Source organism: Melanotaenia boesemani, chromosome 20, assembly GCF_017639745.1.
Source record: "Melanotaenia boesemani isolate fMelBoe1 chromosome 20, fMelBoe1.pri, whole genome shotgun sequence".
Taxonomy (NCBI): domain Eukaryota; kingdom Metazoa; phylum Chordata; class Actinopteri; order Atheriniformes; family Melanotaeniidae; genus Melanotaenia; species Melanotaenia boesemani.
Window position 1 is genome coordinate 25,518,364 of NC_055701.1, and position 27,918 is coordinate 25,546,281.

At 37.9% G+C, this 27,918-nt stretch overlaps 1 protein-coding gene across 1 annotated transcript; it reads right to left on the reverse strand.

The window, feature by feature from the left end:
• Window positions 1-121: 121 nt before the first annotated feature.
• sfxn5a (sideroflexin 5a) lies at window positions 122-27,285 on the reverse strand. Its single transcript, XM_041972544.1, has 14 exons — window positions 27,164-27,285; window positions 24,824-24,892; window positions 23,301-23,378; window positions 23,027-23,053; window positions 21,492-21,546; window positions 19,641-19,666; window positions 19,461-19,514; window positions 18,904-18,960; window positions 18,762-18,827; window positions 17,210-17,300; window positions 10,275-10,390; window positions 10,072-10,157; window positions 3,432-3,549; window positions 122-1,139 (listed from the first exon to the last, which is right to left on the reverse strand). Exons 1-14 carry the CDS (start codon window positions 27,209-27,211, stop codon window positions 1,062-1,064), a joined length of 969 nt encoding a protein of 322 aa, XP_041828478.1. The 5' UTR covers window positions 27,212-27,285; the 3' UTR covers window positions 122-1,061.
• Window positions 27,286-27,918: the final 633 nt, after the last annotated feature.

Sequence of the window (27,918 nt, forward strand, 5' to 3'; positions counted from 1 at the left end):
TTGTAAGACAAGGCAAGTTTATTTGTATAGCACATTTCATATACAAGACAATTCAAAGTGTTTCACATAAAACATTAAAGGCATTACAGATGGTGCAAAAAAAAACATAAAAAAGTAGCACTTTTAGACTTTTCTTGTAGTTTTGTAAAATTACTAAAAAAGTTTTTCTAACGTAAATATAAAAATCTGCCACTTTTTTATTGTATTAAGTCAAAAACTACTTAATCAAAGTTTAAAATATTATGTTTGTAGTCAAGATCTGTCTCGTACTGAAAATATATGGAGGATCGTGAAGTTGGGCTTCCGAAAAATACCAACTCTAAAGCCCAGAGCTTATCAAGTCTACTTAATTCAAAAGGAATTTTAGCATAATTTTAATTAATCTACCATCTGCTGGATGGTTGCTTTTGTTCTTATCGGCAAAAGAACAAAATACAAAAAAACAGTTAAGGTACATTACCAGTTAACTAGAATCTTTTGGTCTGAAAACAGCTTATAATATAATATAATATAATATAATATAATATAATATAATATAATATAATATAATACAATATAATATAATATAATATAATAAGTTTGGGCATCTCCACATTGGCTTTATTATAGACAGTAAAACCACATCCATCTTTTATTAACAATCTATGTTTAAGACTTACAAAAAAGGAAAATAAAATCATTGTGATCTCCAGATTATTGTGGTAAAAGTAAGGTGAGAAGAAAATGTAATGCAAAACAGACGATCCTTCCCTCTTCACTGATAAGACGTCACAGTGGACGAAGTGAGCACGCCTGTTCCTCCATCAAGCTTGAATGTGCTGGTTATTTGGCTTCGTCTCCTTGGTAAGTGTCCATGTTGTTACATTGTTGGTACACTGAGGTTGCCATGTGTATTTCCCTTTCAATGTTACTGCTTATTTAATGACCATTATCTTCACATTAACATGTATCCTCATTATCAGCTGTTGTTCTCTGTAAACGTATGTTGCCTCCTCCACAGTGACGGCTTGACCCATGATGAGCAGCAGGTTCTTCCTCACATGAAAGTCAGCAGAGATCTCTCAGAGTCCTTTATTGTATGTCACAATCTTACAATCTGTTGCCATAGCGATCTCTGGCTCTAACTGATTCACACTGATCTGTGGGAATCAAAGCAGAACAGGAAGGTCAGCGGCTCAAATGGAAATATTTGGCACAAACTATCAGATGAAAGTTTGCATACTGAATACATGCATGAAAATAACGTGAGATTTAAAACCCTTTTCTATGTAACCAAATCATTCTTAAAGGCTTTAAATGTTCTTCATTTGGTGCTAATGTGCAAAAAGAGCCAATTTGGCAGATTAAAGTCTAATTTGAGGTTTGCATCTCCTAATATTTGAACCAGAGACAGATGGCTGTTTGAGCTGGAGGCAGAATCCTAATCAGGCATCTTGCTAGGTGTGAAATGGGGAAGTGGGACAAACTGAGTAGGCGGGGTGTCCAGGGGAGGAGGGCATTCATGTTTCTTATTGGGGAGATCTTTTTTTTTCCTTTTTTTCATCTGCTTTCCTTGCAAAAGGACTTGTGAGAGAAAAACAGACCCCTCCGTGGAGTGAGAGGCAGTTTTTTCACAGTACTGTTGGCGGTACATATGTCTGAAGTTTTCTGCCATATGGTTGTCTGAGCTATTTCCAGTGGTAATTAAATCCTAAACATTTTAAAGCCAGAGCTGGTTGGCTTGTGTTAGCAAGTCACTTGGCACAGAGGAAACGAAGATGGGGAGAACTGAAGAGACAAACAAAATCTTGGCATAGCCATTTAATGAGCAGAATGAGACATACACAGACAATATGGCTAAAGTTAAACCTCATTCTGCTGGCCTGGATCGCATCAATGGCAGTGAATAATAGTGCGTTCTAGTCATCTCGTAATTTCAATCGTCCAAGAGTAGGTTATGTCATGACCAGGCGATTGCCGTTCCAAACTCGGAAAAAATGGACGCCTCCAAAATAGCCATTTTGTGAATGTCTCCAATTATGCCATATAAAATTAGGGTATAACAACCAAATTGTAGCACCCTAGTCACGTGGACCTGATGGCAACAGACCCAGGCAATGGCCAAACGACTATGAGTACATGTGGTAAAGTCTCAAAGAACATACATGGCTTACAGATCCACAGAGCGAAGATGAAGTGTTCAGTGGTAGCAGAAGAAACACAATGCACAGGCGAGGCGCAGGAAGGGCCAGGCCCGGAGTCCCCCCACAGTGCCCACAACCTCCAAATGTTGTTGACTATTCCCCTGAGAATTAAGTTGGACCGGAGCAGATTAAATGGTCTGCAGCTAGCATGACGTTACTGTGGAAGCAGTTTGATGATGATGTTGACCAGTTCTAAAGGTAATGGCAACGAAAGAGGTTGGCCAGAAACTCCAGGCCATGACAATGATCATTGCCATTATGGAGGCTGAACAGTTTGGCAAGGAGTAGAAAACCTTTGAAACATCTTACTCAAACAATCAGAGCTCTGAAGATCAACAACATCAGGAAAGAAATGAAAGCCCCGAAGTCCAAGTATAACGTGGTAGGAGAATAGGAACGCATCGGCCTGGCCAAGCTGTTGTGCATCCTACGGAAGAGGATCAGGGTTCTCTGCCAAGCAGAGTGGCATCAGTAAGTAAGCTGCCTTTATCACCAGATTTTTTAAGTTCACTGAAGACTTGCTGGGACTCAACTCTTGCCTACAGTGGCAAACTGTGCTCCAATCTGACACAGCTGCCCAGAATGAAGGTGATCAGGAGCTTATACCTTGTACTTTCCCAAACTCCTGCTGTGTCTTTTCATTGCAGGCACAGCCATCCCAACGGACACAGAGAAGCCAGTAAAAAGCTTGGGCAAGGTTTTTGTCAGTTGTCTCAGAGGCACAACATCAATTCAGTCAAGGAAAAACTCAAGTCATGAGAAAGCTTTAAAAAGAGGGTTTAAGCATCTCATCTTTGTATAAACTTTGACCAGATTTTTTTCAAAATCACTGTATCTGCTTCCTGTTTTCCTGCCAGTATATAAAAAAATAGGTGTAGCTTAAGACCTTTTCCAATACCATAAATTATTCTCTCCTCTGATTTTTCTAAGATGTCTGTTAAGCAGGTGCAACTGCTGCCAGCTCATGAACGCCATTGCTCTACAATATCTGTCAGCTTATTGAAAATTATGGTATCAACAGCTGTTTATTTATAATCATGCAAATCTTTACATCTGCAAAGCATGAGCTCGGGCAAAAAGTACAGGAAAGCAGAAAAATACTCAAACTTTAACAACTCTAGGATAGTCATATAAAAATACAGGACACAAACTCCAACTTCAGCACACTATTAAAGTACATCCCACCAAACTAAGGCAGAAAAAAAATTACACTTATTTATCAAGTTTATTAAATATGTGAAGAAGTACCTGAGACATCTGTGGAAAGAGGCTGATGGCGAGTGGCAGAGCCAAGCCAAAGGCAGCGAGACATACCAGGCTGTGGGCAGGCAGGACAAGCCTTCGATGTCTCTGCAGGAGAGGAAGCCTGTGGGAAGAAAACCGCATTCTCTTTTATTTTGCAGTAAACAACTACAAATATATGAGCAGCTGTTATTGTGATAGCACTGCTTGGAAGATTTATTTTCCATATACTGACAATGTAAACAGCAAACCTTGTTTTTACAACAGTGAGAAGGCAGGAAAGACAGCTCAGTTATTTTATTCAGGATGCTATAAAATCAAATCCAGGTGAGTTAAGATGAGTTGGAGACAATTAAAGGCAAACCTACAGGATCTCTCACTTTGCCTCACTTTATTTATCCCCAAGGGGGCGATCAAAAGGCACAGGGAGAGCATCACCTTGCACACAGACATTAAAACAAACATAAAAAACATGGGAAAAAACTCCGTAAAACTCACATAAATAAATAAATAGCTCAAAATCTTGTGTGTAGTTCAGTCAAAAAAAGTAAAAATCTATGTGGTAAGGGCAAGGAGATGGGTTGCTGGGGCAATGAAGGGTTAGAATTTAATAAATACTCGATCGCTGTTGAAAAGTCACACAAAGCTTAAATACAAAATGTGTGAGAGGTTTCAGAGGAAATTGTGGGCAGTTCTGATAATTTGTTGTTCACTCAGGGCAGAAAGAACTCTAACAGGATGTCCAGGTTTTATTAATTAAACACGTCTGATTTTACATGCTGATGAAGTCAAACCAACAGATGAATGAAACAGTGAGCACACATTCAATAAAAGAGTGGTAGAAAGTGATGAGAATGCCTTTGTAAACTTGATGGATCCATCCTTTGTGAGAAAAGTCTGTCATCCATAGAATGAGCTGGTGGTCCAGGTGAAAGCTGGCTGGTAACTTCTCAACAAGGATGTGCAGTGGCATGGTGTTAAAGATGCCGTACAGAACTTTTGCATCTTGCTCAGTGATTTGTCCCCTATCGATGGCTAACCCAGCATCTATCTAGCATCCTACCTGCACTGTGAGCTCTCTCCAGTCAGTAAAAGTCAGTCTTATCTTGACTCTTGTCTTATCTCTTGCTCTGTCTCTTTCTCTCTTTCTTTTCCTCTCTTCCTCTGATGTCTTCTTACATTTCTTTGCATGATGGCTCCAGAAATGCACATAATAGATGTCCCTGTGCCACCAAACAAGTCCGGAACTCAGAGTTTTAAGGTTGGAAAGTTACATGATTGTGTCTTTAAACGCAGAAAAGACGTCTGCAAACAGCAGCCTGGTAATGCTAGGGGACAGGGATTCCCCTTGGAATAGATGGACTTTCAGTTGTATGACCACATATGTATCCATACACAAGGTGTCCTGAAGGTGGTGGTTTAACATTGTGGGGACTCAGACCCTTTGTTTAGGGGCCATGCAGTCCAAGTAAAACTGGAGTGAAAGCTCAGTATACTTGGCTGGCAGTGAATGGATGTTGGACTGCTTGAATTTAAAACAGATTCGTGAAACAAGGAAGTGTCATGGTGTAGAGTTGTTCGCAACCACAGGCGATGAGTCTCCCTGACCAATGAGCATCTTCCATGCTTTCACACCACAGTAGTACTGCACCATTAACTCTGAACTGAGATAGTTCTGATAGTGTCTGTAAGACACCAACTACCCTTAATTAGTTGGTACCTCTGATCAAGACAGGTTGCTTCTCTTCCAGAGTGTGGTTCTGATGAAGGTTTTTCTACCTGTTAAAAGTAAGCTTTTCCTCTTCATTGACATTCGCTGTTCTATACATGCTCAGGATGGGGTTTGAATCAAAGAGAAGATCTGATGCAACCCACTGGTTTCCTTAGCTAAGTCGTTTTTTAAATAAATTTACATTAACATTCATAACATTGTGAATTGGTCTAATGTGAATTGTATAATCAATTTGATTTCATTGGATTGTAATTGGACTGTATCTTTAAAAGTGCCCTGAGATAACTTTGCTGTAAACTGACACTATACAAAGAAAACTGAACATAATTAACTACTTGACACAATCCGATTTCAAGAAAACCAAATTTATATTTTTACAGATGTATAGAACTATTTATTGACAGCAGCAACAGTCTAAATAAAAGTTAAAGACATTTCATAAATCCAGACATATAATTTTTCTTCTTTTCTCATTGGTCTTCTCAGAATAATCTCCTATTCAGTGTGTGGGACAGCGAACTCAGCAGGAGCTTGAAAAAAAGCTGCTCCATCTCTCCTTCACCAATGAACCCCCTCCCCCCAGAACCAGGAGAGCTGCTGCCTAATGAGGGAGCTCATTAACACCTATGGCTGCCATGGTTTAATTAGGCTCCACACACACACACACACACACACACACACACACACACACACACACACACACACACACACACACACACAGTAATGAAAATCTTTGAGAAGTGCATTAAAACTTGTGATTTATTATGAGATGCAAGTGGCAAGGTAATAAGTCTTTAAAAACCCTTGAATCAGGTGAAAAAAAACTTTAAAAATGGATGAGAATTGCGTGAAATACGACTCCATTTACATGCTATCAGTAACCTGGTCAATGGCAATTTTCTGGTTGAGGTTTATCTGAAGGACTGAAAGGGTCTCAAGTAACTCCAATTAAATTAATGAATTACAAAAAAAATGTTGGTGCACTTTCTTTGATGCTTCATTTAGTCAAAAATATGTTTATGCTGTGTTGTGTTTAACAAAAACAATTATTTATGCCACTCAGTTTGCTTACGTCCCATGTAACGTTTAAAAAGGGCTTCATTTGATGGCACAATGGAGAAAAAAATAAATAAAAAAGGAGCTAAATCAGAAAAAAGGAGCAAAATCTCTAAAGATTGAGACCACTTGAAACCCCAAAAATAAATAAATTGACTGCCTGTTGTAAAACCAAATTATCTTAGCACAATAATACGATATCAAACACAAGCTAATGTTTCATGCTGGCATTTTCATGTCAGTGCGTATGCTTGTTAGTTATGGTAAACGCTAGTACAGAACAAGTTAGCTGAGGGTTGGGCTGGGTGGTAAACTGACTTTTTCATTTCTGACTGGGACCTTTTTTCATATATACATATTACATGTTTGTTGCATTGGACCAAAGGTGCATAAATCCCAGTTGAATGTCACCAGAACTGCTCTGCTAGCACAAACACTTTTCCTCATCTCATCAGCTTCAGCCTGTAAACTGTTAATGTGAACTAATATTCCCATTTTACATTAAAAGTTCAAATGCAATTAAAACACATGTTTTTATCAATGTCGCATTTGTAAAAACAGTTGCTGGTTAAGATGTCGTCTTAACCACTATTTTAACCAGTAGTTCTGACTGACTGCTGGTAAAACAATGAGAAACTTAGGATTAGAATTTCATGTTGACAAAAAGTAATGTTTAAAAATGAAACCAATGAGTGGTTCATGTTAAGAGAGCTGTCTTTTTTTCCTCTTGAATAGTCCTGTAGCTCCTTAATAAAGCAGAAATATTTATCCAATTACTTGATAGTATAATCGATTGACTAATTGATTACCTAACAAGTCATTTGGCAAACTTTTGACAAACTGTTACCAACAGGGTCCATTTTAATCTTTAATAAAAATGGCCACGTCCATTGTGTTACCACGGTTACCACGGAAAAACTTTTCCTCTTATTTACTTTAGGGCCATGTTATTACATGAGTAGCATTATGGTCTCAGTACATTGTTATCTTAGAATAAAACAGGGTTGGACCTACTTTTTGGCCACAATGTCCCAAGCCATGTTGTCTGGGTATGTGGGCCAAAATGGACAACAGTAGTGTAACACACCGATAGGTCTGCATTAAGACAGAACTTGCTGTCATTGCTCTAATTGTGTTCTCAGCAGTGTAATCCATCACTGAGGGGCCGCCCAGGAACCCATCTCTGTCCTCTTGTTCTCGCTCCATTGAGAGCCAGTGAAGGCAAGCTGACATAAAGAATAGCTGAGCACCACTCACATGCAAACACAGCCAGCTCCTTGCTAACTTACTCTCTCCCAAACATACACAAACCCTCTGTCTGTATCTCCCTGTTCAGTCCTTCAACTGCCAGGAATCCTAAACACACCTGGCAGCCGGTCGCGTTCTGAGCCCGCCTACTCGGAGCGGTCGGGACAAGTGCTGTCAGGGAGTTACAGAGAAGGCCACATTCCTCGGCTGAGTCAGCCCATCGATCACAGGACGTCCATATAAACACGTTGCATCATTAAGGAATCATTACAATCTAATCATATGCCACTGTATCTCAGTGGTGGAGAGGGTTCATCTGACGGTGGATAAGTAAACAATAGCAGCGCCGTTCATGAGGTCATCCAAAGATTGCAAGGGTCCATATTTTAACTAAAATACTAGACATCATCAAAATTCATGTCTTTATCATTGTTTAATCGCAGCTACTTTATTTAAATACAAACTTAGAGCTAGTTTATGATATTTGCACAATGATTCAGTCCATAATTAGCAAACTTAATTGTTTTTACTGTTCAAACTTTTCTTATCCAGTTAAATACATATTAATGGACGCAGATCCCAGAGAAGCTGCAGCGGATTTGGTATTTGAAACGGAAAAAGGCAAAACATCAATGCAGCCACAAATGTTTCCTTGGTCAAAAGAGAGAAAGTTACCCACATAAATCACAAAGTAGAAGCAAAGGGAAGACAACTGTTTCCATAATAAAACATAAGTGTAATGTCTTTTTGTTTTGTCTTGTTTTTTTCCCTTTTTTTCTGTAAACAAAAATGTATAGGATGCTTGGGTGATGCTTTTTTTTTATATATAAATACACAATTTGTATATAAACCATAATCTAATATTCCTACTGCCATCTTCTCTTTACAGTTGCAAAATCTGCAACAATATTCATGTAACTTTCAGAGAAGTGACATAAAAATGACAAACCAACACATTAAAGCAAACAAAAGGATCAGGTTTTCCAGAAAGAGATGTAGATGATTTTGTGCTTTTTCCTTAAGCCATAATAGGCTTCATTTATTCCTTAAATAAAATTACTGCAAGCAATCATTTTACTAAGTAGATTAAAGCTTTATGTGACACATTTCAAGCAGCTAGTAGCTATTGGGCTTAGACCTGAGAATCTTTGCATGTATAGAGGAGGACAAACAGGACAGGTTTGATGTCTGTCACTCCTCCAATTTGCCACATCCATAAAACTCTTAGCTGAAGCCATTAGGACGACCCCACAATGACTGCAATCATAAATTAAGGTTATATGCTGATGACGTCTTAATAATCATTTCACAACCTGAGATGTCAATGCCAGCCCTATTAGGTGTTGTGGACTTACTAAGCTAATTTTCTGTTTCTAAAATAATTTTGTTTAAATTTGAAACCATGACACTTCCCTCAAAACCTTGTATTCAGACTTCTTTCACATTTAAATAGTTTCCAAGGGTTTTAGTGGATTTTATTCTCTCATTCCTCCTTAATTCGAGCATGTGTAGGATTTTCATCACAATGTTTGGAAAGACATAAAAACGACCTTATTTGGTTTATCTTAATTAGGATGTGTATCTTTAATCAAGATCAATATAGTGCAATTTGTAAGGTTTCTGTTATTCTTCAAAAAAGTTACCTACATGGCTGGCTTATTTTCTTTATATGGGGTATGCTTAGGCCTGAGGTCAGGCTCTTTTTACACCGCAACTCTGAGACAGTGTTCTGGCCTCTCGTTTACACGGTAACAGAGTTTTAGGTGGATAAAACTGCAAAGATTTGACAACGGCTTCCAGACTGAAATTTTCTCACAACGCAAGGCGAGTCCCATCAGCGTAAACTGGAAGTGAAATATTTTGGCAATGATGACGTATTTCACATCATGTTGCACCCAGACCCTGCTTAACTCGTGAAAAGCATAACAATAATGGCAGACCTCCATGTCAAGTTTGGGCTGCTACATCTTTTTAATTTATTTGGTTTTTTGAAGCAAAACCTGTTTCTGAGAAACAAAAAACTACAGAGAAAATGCTGCTAGAGCAGGAGTCTGCAACCTTTACAATCCAAAGAGCCATTTTTCCCTTAGCCCAGCTAAATAAAACTCATTTAGACGCATATATATATATATATATATATATATATATATATATATATATATATATATATATATATATATACACACACACACAAACACATATAAATTGGTACTTTCGTGTCATTATGTTGTGGAAATTCAATGCAATTATTTCATGAAAAGAAAACTTTGTTAAAAAAATTGCTAAAAAAAAATGCATTTGTTATTATATCTTTATTTAAAAACATTAGTTAGTTCTTTAGCTCTTTTAGCCATGTATTAAGAGCCATTGTGGGAGGTCCAGAGAGCCACTTGAGGCTCCGGAGCCACAGGCTGCACACCCCTGTGCAAGAGCATTTTAATCTTAGTTAAGTGAACTGTTACTGCTGATGAGAATTTGCTGTTAAAAGCAAAGTAGGCAGACTGATACATTATCGTATAGTTTTTCAGGTGGTAGCCTCTTCAGACACCCAGATAAATGCTGTCAAATACAAAAAAGGTGTTTTTTTCAATTGTATGAAAAGTTTCTTACTTTTCCAGTCCAGCCATGATCAACGGAGGAAGCACCAGGATGGGCATGGGCAGGACCACTCTGGTCAGGGCTGTCTCCAACAATGCCTGTCATGGAAAAAATATATCTCGTCATAACTATATTGTATTTAGAAAGATTACGGTCTTAATACATCAGTAATAAAAAACACATCATGACCAATGTAGATCAGAAATGAGACATACATGCCTGGCAGCCACTTTCGATGTTCCCACCACTTTCCCATTTTCATCAAGCACATTAATTCCCTCTGACAGCTCAGAGTGTCTCATGAGCACCACGTTGCAGACATTTGCACTTGCTGTGAAGAGCAAAGAATATTTATATTTCAATATTTATAGCATATGGCCTGAGTACAAAATCAGGGAGCAACAGGGGCAGGCGGTCAGTCAATTCTTTGTTTAAGGGATCTATGATAAAGTCTTACCAGGAGAGGAATATGCGGAAGGTTTCACAAGATACACAGTATTTTTTACAACTATAACAGAACATTGTCAAGTTTCCTGTAATTATGAGAAATTTTGAGTTGACAATCTAAAAAAAAATTAAATAAATAAAAGAATTGTTTGACAAATTATTGAAATTCACATAATTTTTTCTTGAAGCAAAAGAAAAAAGAAAAAACAGTGACTTAAAATGACTTTTAATATCCTGAGACAGACCGGTCGAATGGTCTGTCGTGGTGACAAAAGGCGATTTTATCGATCTAGTTTTCTCCGCAGGGTGGCCGGGCTCTCCCTTAGAGACAGGGTGAGAAGCTCTGTGATCCGGGAGGGGCTCAGAGTAGAGCCGCTGCTCCTCCACATTGAGAGGAGCCAGATGAGGTGGCTCGGGCATCTGGTCAGGATGCCTCCTGGACGCCTCCCTGGTGAGGTGTTCTAGGCACGTCCCACTGGTAGGATGCTCCAGGGAAGACCCAGGACACGCTGGAAGGATTACATTTCTCGGCTGGGAACAGCCCCCCCCTCCTAACAGGCTAACATTAGCTTTGCTAAAGCGAATGTGCTCTTTTGGTGGGTTGTGGTGTAAAATATATTTGTGCCCAGTCACTTCCAGTACCTGACCTTAATCGGTGTAAACAAATAGCATAACAGTCACTGCTAATGGCAGTTTTAATAATTTTGTGGATACACAGAGTTTTAATTCCTCCTCTATTTGCTTTCTATATTGGTAAAGGATTCTCAACCTGTCGGCTTGTATTACAAGCTTTTTACTAATAAGCCTTCTGTTGACCTTCTCTTGTCCAGATGACCCCTCTGGAGCGAAAGCTGTTGTCTGGGTTTGGGTGTCCTGTGATGGGGTGATCGAGAGGCGCTTAAGGAACCACACTGCCACTGCAGTACATTTCCACGATATGTTGATAAGAAATATCTGTTTCTGTTCTTTTACATTTTATATGTATCCGTTATGTTGAATTGGTATATTTGTTATTGCTTGTGTAAGGCTGTCATATTTTAACTGTTGTTATTGCTTTGAGTTCTAAGCTTGGTATGCTATTCTAATCACACCAGATTAAAAACAAACCAGGTGTCCTCATTTAGTCCTACTTACCTTACTCCAGGACTCCACAGTCAAGACTAACTCAACCAAATCTAAACTATATTCATGAAAACCAGTTAAACATTCCACTTTAAATAGTTTAAATTAAGTACTACTCATGTTTTAAAGTCCTTTTTGTGCAAGATGCCAGTAATATAAACATGTTTAAGACAAATTACTTTCCGTTTACAGAAAACGTCATCTGCAGCTGCAATTTGTCCTGCCGAGTTGGCGGTCACTTCCATTGTCCTTTCTATGACAAGACTGTAATCCGTGAGGATGACACAACAATATATCTGACCGAATGTAAAAAAAAAAACGCCTACTTTAACGTTATTGCAACAGAAAGGACAGTTGCCCGTGTTGCCATTAAAATGAAGAGCTCTCAAACTGACTCTTCTCAGTTTTTATTCAGTTATTGCTTTTGACAGATTTGTCATTGTTTACATTGAGCTTGCTGTGCAAGCATAACAATTGTATTGTGTATGTGTGTTTAATTTCAAAATCATAAATTGTTTCTTCTTTTTATGTGGTTAGACTGCTGTACCCAGATGTGGAGTCTCTGGAGTGACTGCAGTGCCAAACGTGCAAGGGCTGGCTGCACAAAGATTGTGCAGGAAAATGCCACAAGCTATAAAAAAAAGAAAGAGTCATTCATCTGTGGATGCGCAGATTCCAGTGACAGGCCAAAGCACAACACCATTTTCTTGTTAATCTCTTTGGTGTCACATAAGAATAACAGAAGCAAAAAGCAGCAAAAGACGAACATTTTGCTGGCGTACTGCACTTCTTTAAGAAAATCTGAATGAATGTTGATTTAAACATAGTAAAATGCCAGCTTGGGAGCATTACTAATCCTAAATCCTTGTCATCTTTACAAAAAAAGTATCTTCAGTTGTCTAAAACCATGTCTTTTCAAGACAGTCATTAAACATAAAATAATTTGGAGGTACTGTAAATCAGATATGAGCATGAGTCAATTTTTAAAAACATGAAAACCAGTATTATCTGTTAGTACTATAAAATTACATTTAAAAAAATGATTGGCCATGTAGTTTATAAAGTCACTACAGTCATGTAATGCTTCATTTTTGCACATGCTGCTTGAAATTCTTTATATATATATATATATTAGTGTTGGGCACGTTAACGCGTTAATCGCGCGTTAACGCAACACTTAATTAACGCCGTTAATTTTTTTAATCGCGCGTTAATTTTTTTTTTTCTGGCTGGCTTTGATGTCTCTCTTCCCTGCTGCAGCGGTGTGTCTGATATAATCAGGAGAGAGTGGGTTTATTAAAATGAAGACACATTTTCTGTCTGGAACTTAAGAAAGAAGAAGAACCGACGTTTCTCTTTGTCAAAATACATGCAGATGGACAGAACATCGTGATTTTTGGACGGGAAACTTTTTATGTAATATTATTTTTTTAATAAATACGGTTTTAATTCATGCAAGACAGCAAAGGTAAGACATGTTTTCTGACTTTTACAAACGTGAAGCATAAATCGGGTCTTCTTCTGCCTCTGGTTCGGTAAATCTTGGTCATAGCGACATGAAACTTCCAGCTGTGGAATCTGTGAGATGTGAGCTTTCAGTAGAGGAGCCGTTTGTTCGTGTTCATGCCGTGGGGTGGACACGGGGAGACATAATTTGTGTTTACATATTTTTCGGACTTTGTGCATGGATGGAAGTTATTGTGCATATTGTGAATATTTCTCTCTCCTCACCATCTAGAAGCTGTGAGATTCTAATCCTGCTTTCTGTCTGTTCACCTGATGCTGATATTCATCACATATTGTTCCTTCTGTGTTTAGAAGGAAGCAGCTTCACAGCTTCATCCTTCTTTCTCATAAATATTCGGTTTTATAAATATATATGAAGAAATATTTTAACTGTTGCTGTTTAAAGAGAAAACTGCTGCTAAATCTGTTTATGTGTTTAGTTCAGGGGTCTGCAGCCTTTCCAATCCAAAGAGCCATTTTTTCCCTCAGCCAGCTAAATAAAACTCCTTTAGAGACGCAGATGTTATGAGACTTTTCAAAAAGTCAGCTTAATATATATTTTTAATAAAGAGCCACCATAGGATATTTGTCATTTTTGAAGAACCACATTTTTAATTTCAATTTTTAAGGTTTTAAAATAAAGAAAAACATAAAACCTTTATAAAAAGAGGATAGAGAGACTTTCTTCTAAGGGATGTAGATATTTGTGGAAAATGCTGTAAAAGAAAAAAAAAAGTCCCTGGTTTCCAACCTAATGACAAGAAAGATAGATTTAAAAAAATATTTTAGCCACGTATTTAGAGACATTGTGGAAGGTCCAGAGAGACACTTGCAGCTCCAGAGTCGCAGGTTGGAGACCCCTGATGTAGTGTTTGTAAACCAAAACTTACTGCATTTTCTTTTTATAGCTGTAGGTCTTTTTTTAAAGGAAAGAGACATTTTGCGCAATTAATCGCAGCATGTCATGCGATTAATCGCGATTAAAAATTTTAATCGTTGCCCAGCACTAATATATATATATATATTTATACATATATATATATCATTGTCTGCAGGATTGTGGATACAGTTGAGAGAGGAGGGGTTCTGGCAGTGTTTTCCAAGGATCAGATAAAGGTAATTATTAAACATATTTCGCTGTTAATAATTACATCATCTTTCACTGATTACGTGTTCACCCTTTACTTTTTTCTTTCAGACATTGCATGATGATCTGATGAATGGAAAGACGCATTCAAACAAACTGTGTCTGTGGCAGAATCCATGTACCTCTCTCCAGCTAAAACAGCATCTAAAGATAAGGGCGCTGAATTTAAGTGGCCAGCGGGTATATTTATCCCAGGTCTTCTCAAGTTCTTCTTTCAGGCCTTCCAGTTTCTCATGTTCCTTTTTCCTGATGTTGCAATCGCTTGGTATTGCAATGTCAACCACAACGGCTTTCCTTTGCTGTTTGTCCATCAACACAATGTCCAGCTGGTTTGCTATTACCATTTTGTATATATATATATATATTCTAAATAATTCTTACAAAAAACAAAAAAAGTGGTACCTTCAGAAATAATTACTTTCAGTCAGACAGCTCATGTGAATATTTTGGCGTCAGGCTCTGATCCCATCACTATCTGTTTTATGTTTGGGTGATGAGAGAAATTCTAACCTGAATCCATATTTGGTGCTGAAAGCACCTCATAGGGCATGATTTCTGAAGGAAACTGGAAAGCATGGACAATATCAAAAGACTAAGTCAAAAGGTCCTGCTGGGACTAATGAACACTCCAACAAGACCTATATCTATTATTGTAATTTTACCTTTTCACTCATCTCAGTTTGCACCCACTGGACTGAAAATGATAATAAAAAAATCCTGTGAACAAAAAGTATAAAGCCCTGAACTCTTCAGACGGAGAACGTTTGAGAGGTAGTAGGTAAGCAGACCAAGAACAGCTTCATAAATAAGAATTTGCCAATGTTTTAACCTTCATATGGATATGGAGAAGGTAAAGAAAACAGACATTCAGTTGCTAATTGAAGTTACATTTGAGAAGTCTCCAGGCTTCACAGATAAAGCTGTGTTTTTTTAAGATAATGAAAGACTCAAAGTTTTTAATCATGTGCAAAAAAAAAAAAAAAAAAGAATATAAGGGAAAAAATAGGTTGAGGTCGAGAATTGATCCCTGAGGCATCTCACAGTTAAAAGGAGCATAAAAGATTTGCCAGTATTACTTGCTGTGATTGTGAGCCTGTGCACAAATACGGAGAAACAGAAATGTTAGTATATTTGAGCGTTTCAGTCTTGCTTGATCAGTATATACTGGAAGGCAACAAAGACAACAAGCCGTCAGAACATCTTTTGAAAATGATTCCTCTTAGTGAAGCTCGAAGCAGGATCATGTAAAAAAAATCACACGTTTGATTCCAATGACTGATAATGCACCGCTCTGAAAGGTAATAAACTCCTTGCTTTATTCACAGGCTAAATGAAGAGCATCACTGCTGTCATTTGTGTTATAATTCACAAAACTGAGCACAAGGTGTGAGAGCGACTTTGAAACAACATGAAATCAGCATTAGGCGATAAAACGGAGGTTGTTGGCAGGTTGACAAGTAGAAGTGTCGTTCCCCTCCGATTTATTCACGAAAGCCAAAATGAACACAAATGTATGTTAATGTAGACAGACCTTTCTTCTTGACTCTAATAGGAATAAGAAAAACTCATTTTAGAGAGTTTAGTGGTGGTGCCCCAAGCCTTTTTAATTTAAGACAACAGCGTTCATAGTTATCTTTCCTGCGGCCTGCAGGGATGGCAGGTTGCTTTGTGAGGGGAATTTAATTGACTGAACAAACATCTGTTTTTACCTACAAGGGATTTTTTAATATATATAATCCAAAGCAATTAACAAAAGGACAGATAATTTTGGCAAGGGATGACAAAAAAATACAGCAGAAAGATCAAATTCTCAGAAATATATTTGTAATTACATTAATAAAGGCATCAAAGTAACGAGAAAATTTAGATAATTTGCTAAATCTGCACAGCTTAATGCTTGCATATGTTTGTAATTTGTAATTATTTAAAATAATTACATTTATGCACTCTCTAATTATATCTGATAATTAGGGGAACACTCATGGAAATGCAACCATAAATTTTTCACATAATTAAGTCCTTAATATCACAAATAATGACAAATATTTTCTAAAGAAAACTAATTAACCACAAATTTCTGCTCACATGGATTTCCCTCCAGTTAAGGTCCTAATAATTTAATTGAATGACAGGCTGCCACTTGATTGGGTTATTACAAATAAATCTAGCCTTAAGTAAGCAAACAAAATCAAGCGGGTGAAAATTCAAACAGCACTTTGCTTTCCCTTGCTTCAGTTAGTCATTTTAATTACCTTTTATATGGGCCTACAAAAACAACAACAGCAACAACAATGCACTGACTGAAATCAGGTAAATGAGGCCTTGACATAGACGCTACTTTAGGGGTAATTATCCTATTTGTTTGCTGCAGCAGAGTTCCAATGAGCAGCCAATTACCAGGCAAAGGCTGCGCTGCAGAAACCTGTTGATTTAATTAGAAGAGCCGCTATGGTAAGGAGAGGGAGGCGGGCAAACAATTTCATTATGAGCCAGCAACCTGGGGCATTCTGGGACATAGGTTTATACCCCTGGGTGTCATTGTGTTTGCATGAGAGTGGCTTGAAAATCAGCTTTGTGGCTCCACACGTCTCAGAAAGTAAGCTCTTCTATGTTTCTAACCCTGTAGAGGAGAAAACGGACTCGGTGGAGTTGGATGAAACAAAATCGCTGGATCTTGGCTTTCACGCAGATCATTATTGTGATCACAGAAGGGTTTTTACAGAAGAAGAATGAGCTTATGGCAGAACTGCAGAACATGCAGAATACACTGTCCTGATTGAAGAATGGAGAAAAAATAAATTGTGTGCAGCCTAAAAATTAATGTGATGGTGATTGTCCACAAAATGTCAATTAAATTAAAATAAATAAATAAATAAATAAATACATCTTTATCATAAAACTGGGGTTGTTGAATGTATCAAGACCTACCCACTGCAGGGAAGGGGATGAACCTCTGCACCAAAAGCCTGGTGGTTGGACTGAAGTGGCTTGCTCTCTGGATTAAAACATTTAACCCAACCTGAAGATAAACACATGACACTATTAGACTGTCTGTTTTAAAAAGTCAAGTTTTTACACATTACATATTTGGAAACTTAATGTGATAATTGGGGGAAAACTGACAAAAATTCATGACACTGTTTGGTTAAAGTCTCTTAACATACTAAAGGTTGTAGTGAAAAGGGTGCATGCGCTCAGATAACACACTAACACAACACTTCAGCCTCTCGCTCTCCTCAGCCCAGCGGGGGGTCGTCACCAGAATGGATGTTTAATTGGAAAAGCTCCTGCCCCCTCCTGGCCTGTCGTTCCTCCCTTCAGACTCCCTGCCATTTTTCCTGCGCCAGCCATCATTGTTGGGCCTGAGGCCATCAGCCGGATAACGCCCAGCGGGACTAGTAATTGGTCGCTTTGAGCTCCTAGTCCATGCTCAGGGTCGAGACGTGCAGGTGCATGAATGTGCTTTCTAATCTTTTGACGTTTGAGTCTTTGATGAGACAATGAGAGAAAAGCTGATGATGGTATGTTGAATTCTGGTTCTTGTCAAAATCATGAAATATTCGGTGTTGCATCTGGAAAGTAAAAACTATCTGAAATAACACATTAAAATCAGATTACTGACACTTTATGTTAGGCTTGCAAAGTAACTAGGGAAGCCACAACTCAGCCGAGGTGCATTTTCATTACTCAACAGTCATTTAGCAGAAGCATTTATCCAAAGCAACTTTGAGCAATTTGAGAGTAAGAACAACACAAGCAAGAATTCAAAATGTAGAGCGTTGACATGACAGATCATGAGGTGTCGGCTCTTTACATCACTGATGTACTGTATGCACACAGATGCAGTCTCGACCACTGCTGCTCACTTGAGTGATGCATCAACAAGCCATCACAGTTGTCATGGTGAAGCCACCTTATAGTAATGATGTCCACAGAGGTACATTTACATCCACAATTAAAGAGATTACGCTCAATTCTAAAGTGGTTTTTATGATGATTTCATTAGTATTTCAAATCAATATTAATATAAGTATTTAGTTTTAAAGTACATTGTTTTTTTTCATTCTATATCAATAGTTTGTTTTTAATTTTTGGAAATAAAGACTAAGTTATGTCTGAGGTTGCATTATGTACAAAACCAGATAATATATGTTAATACTGCCATGACCCAAAAATTAATAAGAAGCATTGAATAGGGATAAATGAATGATGCATTCATCAATAAAAATAAAACTGATTATGAAAGTTTTATATGAAATTGATATAAAACAATTTGAAATAAAATAAAACAATTTGTTTTATTTTGTAATTAAGGTAATTTAATCAGAATCCAAATTTTAAACCCACGAGGAAAATGAGCCGGATGGATTAGAGATGAATTCACAGGACCGAATGTGGAATCTACACAAATATTTTAGTATTTCTGACATCATGTCATGATGAACTGAACAGTAACAGCAGACGACTGAGGGGAACTCACAGCAATGGACACTGCACTGGTCACCGCGCCGACATATCCCTGGAGGAATTTAGAAGCTGGAGCAGGCTACGCAGACAGTAGAGATGAATACATTAAGAATAAATTTTTTTTTTTAAGTAAATTTTTTTTCAGGAGCAGTTACCTTGGAGGCGTTGCGGTTGCAGTAGTTAACGCAGGCATTGTGACTCTGGTTTAACCACTAGAACAACAACAAAAGGTTAAAAAAACTAACAAAAACAAATAGGAGCTTGAAACTAAATGTATTATTGTCAGGAATGTATGCTGCTATATGATTACAAGCCATTTAGTTTTTTTAAACAGTGTCTCAGTTTGATCTTAGCAAAAAAAAAAAAAAGAAATGCAAAGGACCACCTTTAGGAAAAGAAACCAAAAATACTCAGACAATATATGTGATAAAAATATGCTGAACACAATTAATGCTTTTCCCATCAGCTTCTTGTTTAAACTGAACAGAACAGAAACAACAAGTAACCCTTTAGCACTTAAAGTGTCATCTAGCTGTATTTGAACTTGGCATTTATTGCTGCCAAGTCTGCAGTGGGAAAATAGCAAGAGAAAACTGTGACATTCACAAAAATACTTAATATTGTGTTCATCTGTTTAATCTGATTAATGGATGTTTTTAACTAAAGTGGTACTGGAAGAAAGCCAGTCTGAGCTGTACAGCTGAAGTAATACCTGCCAGAAAACAGTTGACACCAATGTTTGATTTGGGAGAAGGAGGCCAACAACCTGCAGGAAATAAGAAATATATAATTAGTGAAAAATAAAAACAAAAAATAAGTACTTGGCAGTCTTAGTTTATACTTGTTAAATTAGTATGAAAGTGGATTTGGATGACTTAAATCCAAGTCTTACCACTGGTGTGCCAAATGGGATGAAACCTGTTAAAAGACACTCTGTGTTACGAGTCTCACCATCTACTGTGTGTAATGGTAATTATTTAAGTTCTGCAGCCACTTATTTAAAATATCTAACTTCCTAACTTTTATGGTGATTTTGGTCTGTATACTTTCAGGTAGTTTGATTTTCCTTTGACACACAAAAAAATGGAAAAACTGAGAAAAACAAAACACTTGTTTTGCTCCCGAAAACAAAATGAAAAATCAGATAAGGAACCGTTATCTGTTTTTTTCAAGAACTGGAAATAATGGATAACGAGAACCTTGATTTAATTTTTTTTTAATCTGAAACTAGTCACATGACCTGCAAATTATCTCTGCACTGTGTACACGATTTGGGCTACACATTCAAAACTGTCGACTTAATTAGATCATCATGATTAATATGTAGAGAAAGCAGTATTATTTCCTTACTGCGTGTCAGATATGCATTAAGAAAATGAAAAAAAAGACTGTGATTTGTAGCCTGTATTTGTAGATACTGAACAGTCAGATTGACAGTTTGATTGGTCAACAATTTACTTTACAGGCACTTGTTGCTGTTTAATACAAGTTCACCCCCCATTTAACTCGATTACATTATATAACCTTTAAATGTCAGAAGCTTTTCTCTTTATTACAATAGCATTGTACTTTTCTTATCTGACCCTCTTTTCATCACTTGGTAGCATTGCCACAAAGAGAACAAAAGATTTTTAAAGAACAGCTGAGAGCAGGCTATGAGGGCAGCATCAGTTGCCATGGTGATGGGCAGGTTTAAACCGAGCCAACTTTGTGACTCTGAAAACTTTGACTTTGAGCTCTCTAAGACGTTTACATTCCTCTGTTCTTGTGAGCACATGATATATCAGACAGAAAGGTTAAACAGCGTAATAGAAAATGAAATGGTGTTAACGAGCAGCGAGCGCCGTGGATGGAGGAAACTGTTGGCCAACCATTAAACCATCTATTCAAATGCTCAGAGAAACAGAGAAAGGAAATATTTTAGATTTAAAAATAAAAACAAAATCAAATCTTATTTTCTTTCTTTTCTATTTTCACTCCAAGTACAAATTGGAAAACAAATAATGGTTCATTATTTTGGTTTAGAAAGCAAAAATACGCAAAACAAGTGCTTGCTACCATTTTTCCCTTTTTTCATTTCAAAGGATAAAAGCTGCCTGAGAGTAAACGGACAGATTTTTATCTGAATCATTTTGAGTTTGTTTTTCGTAAGAAAAAGTAAATTTGAAAAATTTCGTCTTAACCATATTGCTCCATTTATGTTTGCAAATCAAAAAAATTTAATTGTATAGCACATTTAAAAAACAACCGAAGTTGACCAAAAGACTTAATAATTATTAATAGCAAAACATAAACAACAAGACATTTACAAAAGCAGATACAGTAAAAGTAATAATAATAATAAGAAGAAATCAATAAAAACAAAACAAAAAAATGTTTTGTTAACACAGCTTGGACCTCAGAGTATGTTGGTCCTAACAGGTTAACTCCTGCTGTCTCTTCCTCCCTTTGCCTGTCGAGCTTCCCACCCTCTGACACCTCAAAGTTGTCGTCACAGAAAAAGGTGCTTTAAAACGCAACCAAAATGTGCTTCTTCAGAAACACCAGAGAAAGTCTCAGTCACCATGGGAGAGAGGTTTTAATCAGCACCCAGCTGAGTGTGACCTTTTCCAGGCCTGAGACAACCTGAAGAGCCCCGTCGAGCCATGACAGTTCCCAGGGTGAACAACGTCTCCAGTGTTGGACCACATAACAAGCCCCCAGACGCCACATCCCCCGAGACTTCCACACCAAGCTGCATTACCTGACATCCGGAAGGGCATGAGGATCTTCTCCCCTGTGTCGGGGTGGATGATGGCCTGTAATAAGAGCACAATGACTAGACTTAGATGATAATGAGTACAGAAAGATCTGAGATGGTTTGGCTCACATAAATTACTCAGGTAATAGAGGTAGAGTTGTTGGAACTGGTAATAAATCTATTACATTGTAACTACTGCAGCCAATGAAACATGTAACTACAACAAAATGTGCTCCAAGCATCAGACTTTTATTTCTAACACTTCCCAGATGTTTTGGACTGGGATCAGAGACATCTGGAGGCATAAACTGTCCTGTTAAAACATTTGTCTGTTGTAGGATGCCACTTATATCAGAGAAAACTGTTACTATATTAGTTCTAATCTACAACATATAAAAAATCCACATCACTGAGGATATGTCTAAGGTCTCTCAAATTTCTTGTTTCTAAAAGGTAAAAAATCTGAAATCTACACATAAAAATCACATTACAGAAAACACAATTAAAGCATGGTTGGAGGGCAGGTCACAGATTACCTCTGCCTTTATACCAATATGTGATAATCTTGACTTTTTATCTGCAATAGACATTGCTCTCTGTAACTGAGCAACTAAGGGTAAGATTATTCTAAACCCCCTTTAAATATATATATTATATATATATATATATATATATATATATAAAGACACACAGATAATTCAGAATTAAAAATAACCACTTAGTTTCAACTCATTAGTTTTACTTTTAGGACAAATTGTCGTGTTTTTGCAACATTCATGGATAGGTTTTTAAGTTGTGCCTAAATGCATAAGATGCTTACGTGAAAGGCTGATAAGCTATTTGTGTTAACAAGTAATAGACCAGGTGTAGTTAATGAAATAATAGTAGTTGGCCAGTAAGGGTAACAGAAGTTTGGACAAACATTCTCATTACAGTTAATAGGAAATTGTGTCCAAACTTTTGACTGAAACTGTAAAGGCAGCTACTGCAAAATAAGGAAACAATTCTCTTTGTGTCCATGTTACATTTACAGTCAATATTTAGTGAGTAGATGCCCACAGCAGGTAGTTTAGGTTTGATATCAGCAGTTTTAACCATCTTACTTACATCAGAGAACTGGAAATCAAATGGAAAAGCATCCTCATAATAACTATGACAGGTACAGAACATCACAGACTCCAAATTATAAGATTATATATAGCCATACTATGACCATATACACACTCACTAAGATACTACACTGTGAGTGTTGCTGCAGCAGTGTGATAGGGTGAATTATTTTCTGTGTGAATCACTTTTTACCAGTGCAGATTGCCTTGAACATCTTCACCTGCAGCTCAGTGACTGTCATCCATTTTATCTGCTTGTGTAATATTTTTACTTCACTCTAAAGTCTGTTTGTTGTATGTAAATTGTGCTGAATTGCAGTAACTGGTGTCAGTTTTGTTTGCTTTTCACAAACACAATGTCAAAACAATCAGATAATAAAGATTGAGTTCCCAGATTATGTGTGTAGTAGCAAATGGAAAAGGAAATACCTGCTTTATCTTCTGGGCTTGCCAAAGCTGTAAAAACAAAACAAAGAAAAAAAGATTTAAAAAAAGTATTTTCTATAGATCATCTGATGTGTCAGAAATAAGTTTAGATGTGTCTTTTGTGTGTAAGTGGGATGGTGTGATTTCAAACTGCCATTAGTTTAACACAAGTCCTGTTTTAAAATAAACAATCTTAATAATCTTATTTTATTATGACCATAAAAACTCACTCAACTGATCCTAAATCAGTTTTTCTTATTGAAGTGTGTGTCTTTACCTGAGCATCTGTCACTCCTGGAGGAAGAGTTCCTTGTTTGTAACGGTCCAGCTGATCAACACACTCCTGCAGCCGTTTCTGATGTGACAGAAGCTGAGTTACATGGAAAGCTTGGAAACTGTGTGAGCCTTAATATATCATTTTTAACTCATCACTTTGTAAGCTACACAGCTCAGTGTGTGATGACTGTTTTTCACAATGATTTTCATGAGAAATGAGTTTCCTAAAAAGGTAATGAGCAGGTGTCTGCGGTGTGATGCTGAGCAAACACATATTTATTTTATTTCAGTGAGTTTGTCATTCACATGTGTGTGTGCATGTATATTTGCATGTAGTTTTACGGTCATGTGACTGCGTGGATGATAGCTTTCCTGTCCTCCACTCGCATCATTAGGGGCAAGTTGAGGCTACACCCAACCCAGCAAGGTGTTCGTGTGCAAGCTCATCACGTCCCAGGAGTTACCTCTGCTATTACCGTCACCAAAGAGCTCACTAACAGCTTCGTTACCCAGAGCGCCACAGCTCTGATGGCCTTATGAACAAACTCACCACAACACACCCGAGCCTTGTGAAAATGCAGCGGCGAGCAGAGCAGCCTGACGTTTAACGGACGTTTGTCACACAAAGACTAATTGACCAGTAAATTAGTCTCATTAAATGATGGAAAACATGCTCTGACATTTTAAAAATTCTATAAAAAATATGAGATTGTGGTTTTTCTGCCTAAATAAACAAAGATTATTTCTGTCATACACTTTGCCACTATCATCCATTATTGTACGGTGTTGTGAAACAGAAAGAAAGAGAAAGAAGAGCTTTATTGGAGGCTGGGTCCTCATCGGGTATTAGATAACATTAATATAACGAAGCATTGTGAGAAGAATTAAGTAAATCTTACTGTTACCACCCAGGTCCTGCTGATCAGATGCACTTGATTAATTGATTAATCATCAGTGTGAGCACTTTTTTTATGGATATAAGGCTCCTCTTGATACACAGATATCATTTTTTAATTTTAAATTAGTCTATTGCTGAATTTACATATTAATGCTGCATCATAAATATAACTGCAGCTCAGTAAACCCACAGGACAGCACAGCGGCTGTATCAGCATGCAGGTTAGTAAATGTGGGGGCAAAATATCAGAAACTGTACCCCTGCAAAGATCACACGCAGACCGGAGGGAGGGCCAAGACCCGGGAGACCAGGGCACCACTAAAACACCCTCATTGACACCTTGCATTCCCTGAGTTAACCATGAACTCCTCTGTATACCAAAGTATTCAATCAAATGTGAGACCATCTGCTCGACTTTGTTAAATTTGGGCAAGATATGGACAATGATCAGGACCAGAGCTGGACAAGAGCTGGACAAAGATCTCAAAGAGCAGTAAATCTAAAACGGGTTTACTGTAAAAGAATGATCCAATAAAAATCCTAAAATTTCCTAACATGTAAAACCTTAGAACTGAGGGATGTAGTATTTACTTTTTCACAATTATCTAATTAAGAAGTTTTTGTACCTTTGTCACGAAGAGTGTGCTGGGATCAATCACATCCAGGAAGTGCCTGAACCGACCAAAAAATGTGTCCTAAAAGAAAAAGAAAAAGGATAAAACTGACAAAAATAAACAACTTATAAAATCTTACATTATTACCAGTGGTAACCAGACACAAGACATGACAAGTACCTTTTAGTGTTTTAAAGTTTTTATGTTCAATAAGCAACCCACAGAACATCTGAGTTGAGATAAATAAAAAAATTAAACTTTTTATCTACTTGACAGCTGATGTAGATCTGTTTGTTTGCTCAGACACATGCAGTCAAACCAGATTCTGGATGGTTTCTTTAGGCAGAGGAGCCAGAGATTCCAGCTGTCGCCCAGCAAACAGCGGTATTAGAGCCCGCCAGCTGTTTTAACACAGCAGGTGGAGCCTCCTCATTAATGCCTCTGGCAAACTGTTTCTTATCTGTGTCTTTTAGAGACCCAAATCCACTCACACCGAACGCAATTAATTCTTGTAATGACTGCGCCAGAAATACATTTCGATCATTTATTCATCGACGAGCATAAGGAATGGTTTGGAGATGCAGCAGCACGCCATGCGGCCACGACAGACACATCCCTCCCTAACTGGAGTTTAATTACTCTTATTGCTAATTTGGATGGAAATCTGGTATCTGACTCATTGCTGCTCCTTGTCACTTACTGAACATATGGATGGGTGCTGAAAACACGGCATGTGGGAAAAGATTCTAAAATCTGTTAAATTCAATTATTCACCCGAGCCCGTCTGAACCGAAGAGGGGGGTGCCTTGTGTCACACTGTATCCTAATTGTAATATTGATTGTAAAGAGCATTGTTTGCTTAATTTTGCAATAGCTGCAATTAGGTACATTCGTTCAATTGCTGCTTAACACAAGTATCTAATCAGCCAATCACATGGCAGCAACTCAATGCATTTAGTCATGTAGACATGGTCAAGATGACTTGGTGACTTGATGACTGAGCATCAGAATGAGGAAGAAAAGGGGATTTAAGTGACTCTGAATGTGGCATGGTTGTTGGTCTGAGTATTTACTGGGATTTTCACACAATCATCTCTAGGACTTACAGAGAATGGTCTGAAGAAGAGAAAATATCCAGTGAGCAGCAGTTGTCTGGACCAAAATGTCTGTTTCATGTCAGAGGTCAGAGGAGAATGGGCAGACTGGTTGGAGACGATAAAAAGGCAACAGGAAGTCTTATAACAACTGATTCCAACAAAGGTATGCCGAAAAGCATCTCTGAACACACAACAGGTCCAGCCTTGAAGCAGATGGGCTACAGCAGCAGAAGACACACCGGTGCCTCCTGCCAGCTCCACATTCAGATGATGGGGTCAAAATTTGGTGGAAACAACATGAAAGCATGGATCCATCCTGCTTTGGATCAACAGTTTAGGCTTGTGGTTGTGGTGTGATGGTGTGGGGGATATATTCTTGTCCCACTTTGGGCCCCTTAGTACCAACATGGCCTGGTTTAACCAGCACAGCCTACCTGAGTATTGATGCTGACCATGTCCATCCCTTTATGACCACAGTGGAGCATCTTCTGATGCTACTTCCAGCAGGATAATGCACCATGTCACAAAGCTCAGATCATCTCCACCTGCTTTCTAGAACATGACGATGAGTTCACTGGACTCCAGTCAAGGAAAACCCGTACTGGTTAACTTCCAGTACATCTTGCTAAATAGATGCTTCACCTTGTATTAATACTGCTCCTTAGTGATACTTGTTCAACTGTACTAACGGAAGACAATTTGGCTTCAGGTTATTTCAAACTTTAATATCCTATAGAAAGCGCTGTCTCCTTTATTTACAGTCCTGTTATTAATTTATAAAAGAAGTGTAGCTGTCAGTATCACATTGCAATTCAACAGCAACAAAATGATAGTGCAGTTGAATGAATGCTTCTCTAAAACAATTTCAAGAAATCCTTAATACTATTACCTACTTAAAGTAGGGTTTGGAATCTTCATACAATTAAAGAAGACCAAATTCAAATTGGAAAAAATGGAGCATTTGCACTACTGGTTAAGTAAGACCAAGATATTTCAAGTTTTGACAGCTGGCACTTCCTCTCGTGCTGCGTTCAGAGTTCAACTCTGCTCACATTTAACCCTCTAAACTAAACTAGATTTAACATAAGGGCGCGAGGTGTTGGTAAACGTGTTTTTGTTGTTGTTGTTGTTGTCCCCCTCGAAGAAATTTTTAGAAACCTTGCTAACAAACAGAGGAAGACCTGCTTTTCAGACTAACTTGACGATACAGTTTTTGTAAGTTCACGTGAGAGTGTCTGTTGCACACACGATGTACCTGATTGAAACGGGACTTGCCGTACTGGAAGGCTGGGTATTCAGACATGCTGCTGCAAATACTATTTTTCTAACTGGAGCCTTCCTCTTCTTGGGACTATAATAAAAACACTTTTCCCTTCAGTTGTTTATAGGCGGGTTGCATTGTGGTAAAGGTAGTTTAACAGGGCGCTTTGCTCTGAATGGCCACGGCTTCCTTTCTTAAAAGTAACTACATTACCCAGAATGCTGTAGGCTTACTTCATTTTAAAAGCAAAATTAGTGGGTCCGCAGCATTTACCACCCGGGCAACCAAGCGGGAAACCAAGCTGGGTGGATGTAGTTTTCAGTCCAAACAAACCGGGCGATCAGCTGGAGCATCAGACGGATACCCGCTCAGTTCAGGGGGCTAAGCAGTGGGAGAGCCGGTGGAACAAACAAGTCCGAGTGGGTTTGCAGATAAATGTTCCAACTAGATAAATAATGTTGATATGTGGCCTTTATTTAAGTTCAGACGATAACTGCGCATTAAAATAATTCCTCAAACAACTTCTGCCTATATGATTCTGTTGAGCCGCTGTAAGCAGCAAAGTTATGTCCCAACCCAACACCTTTATACTGCAATGTCCTTATTTGTTAAGAGACCTCTGAAGGACACTGTTGCATTTTGCAAACAGCCTGAAACAAAAGTGTGCAAAATTATTACTTTGTTATTAACTTTGTTATTTCGATTATAAACTGCGCTCCGAAACATCCATGACTCCTTGTTTTGGTAAA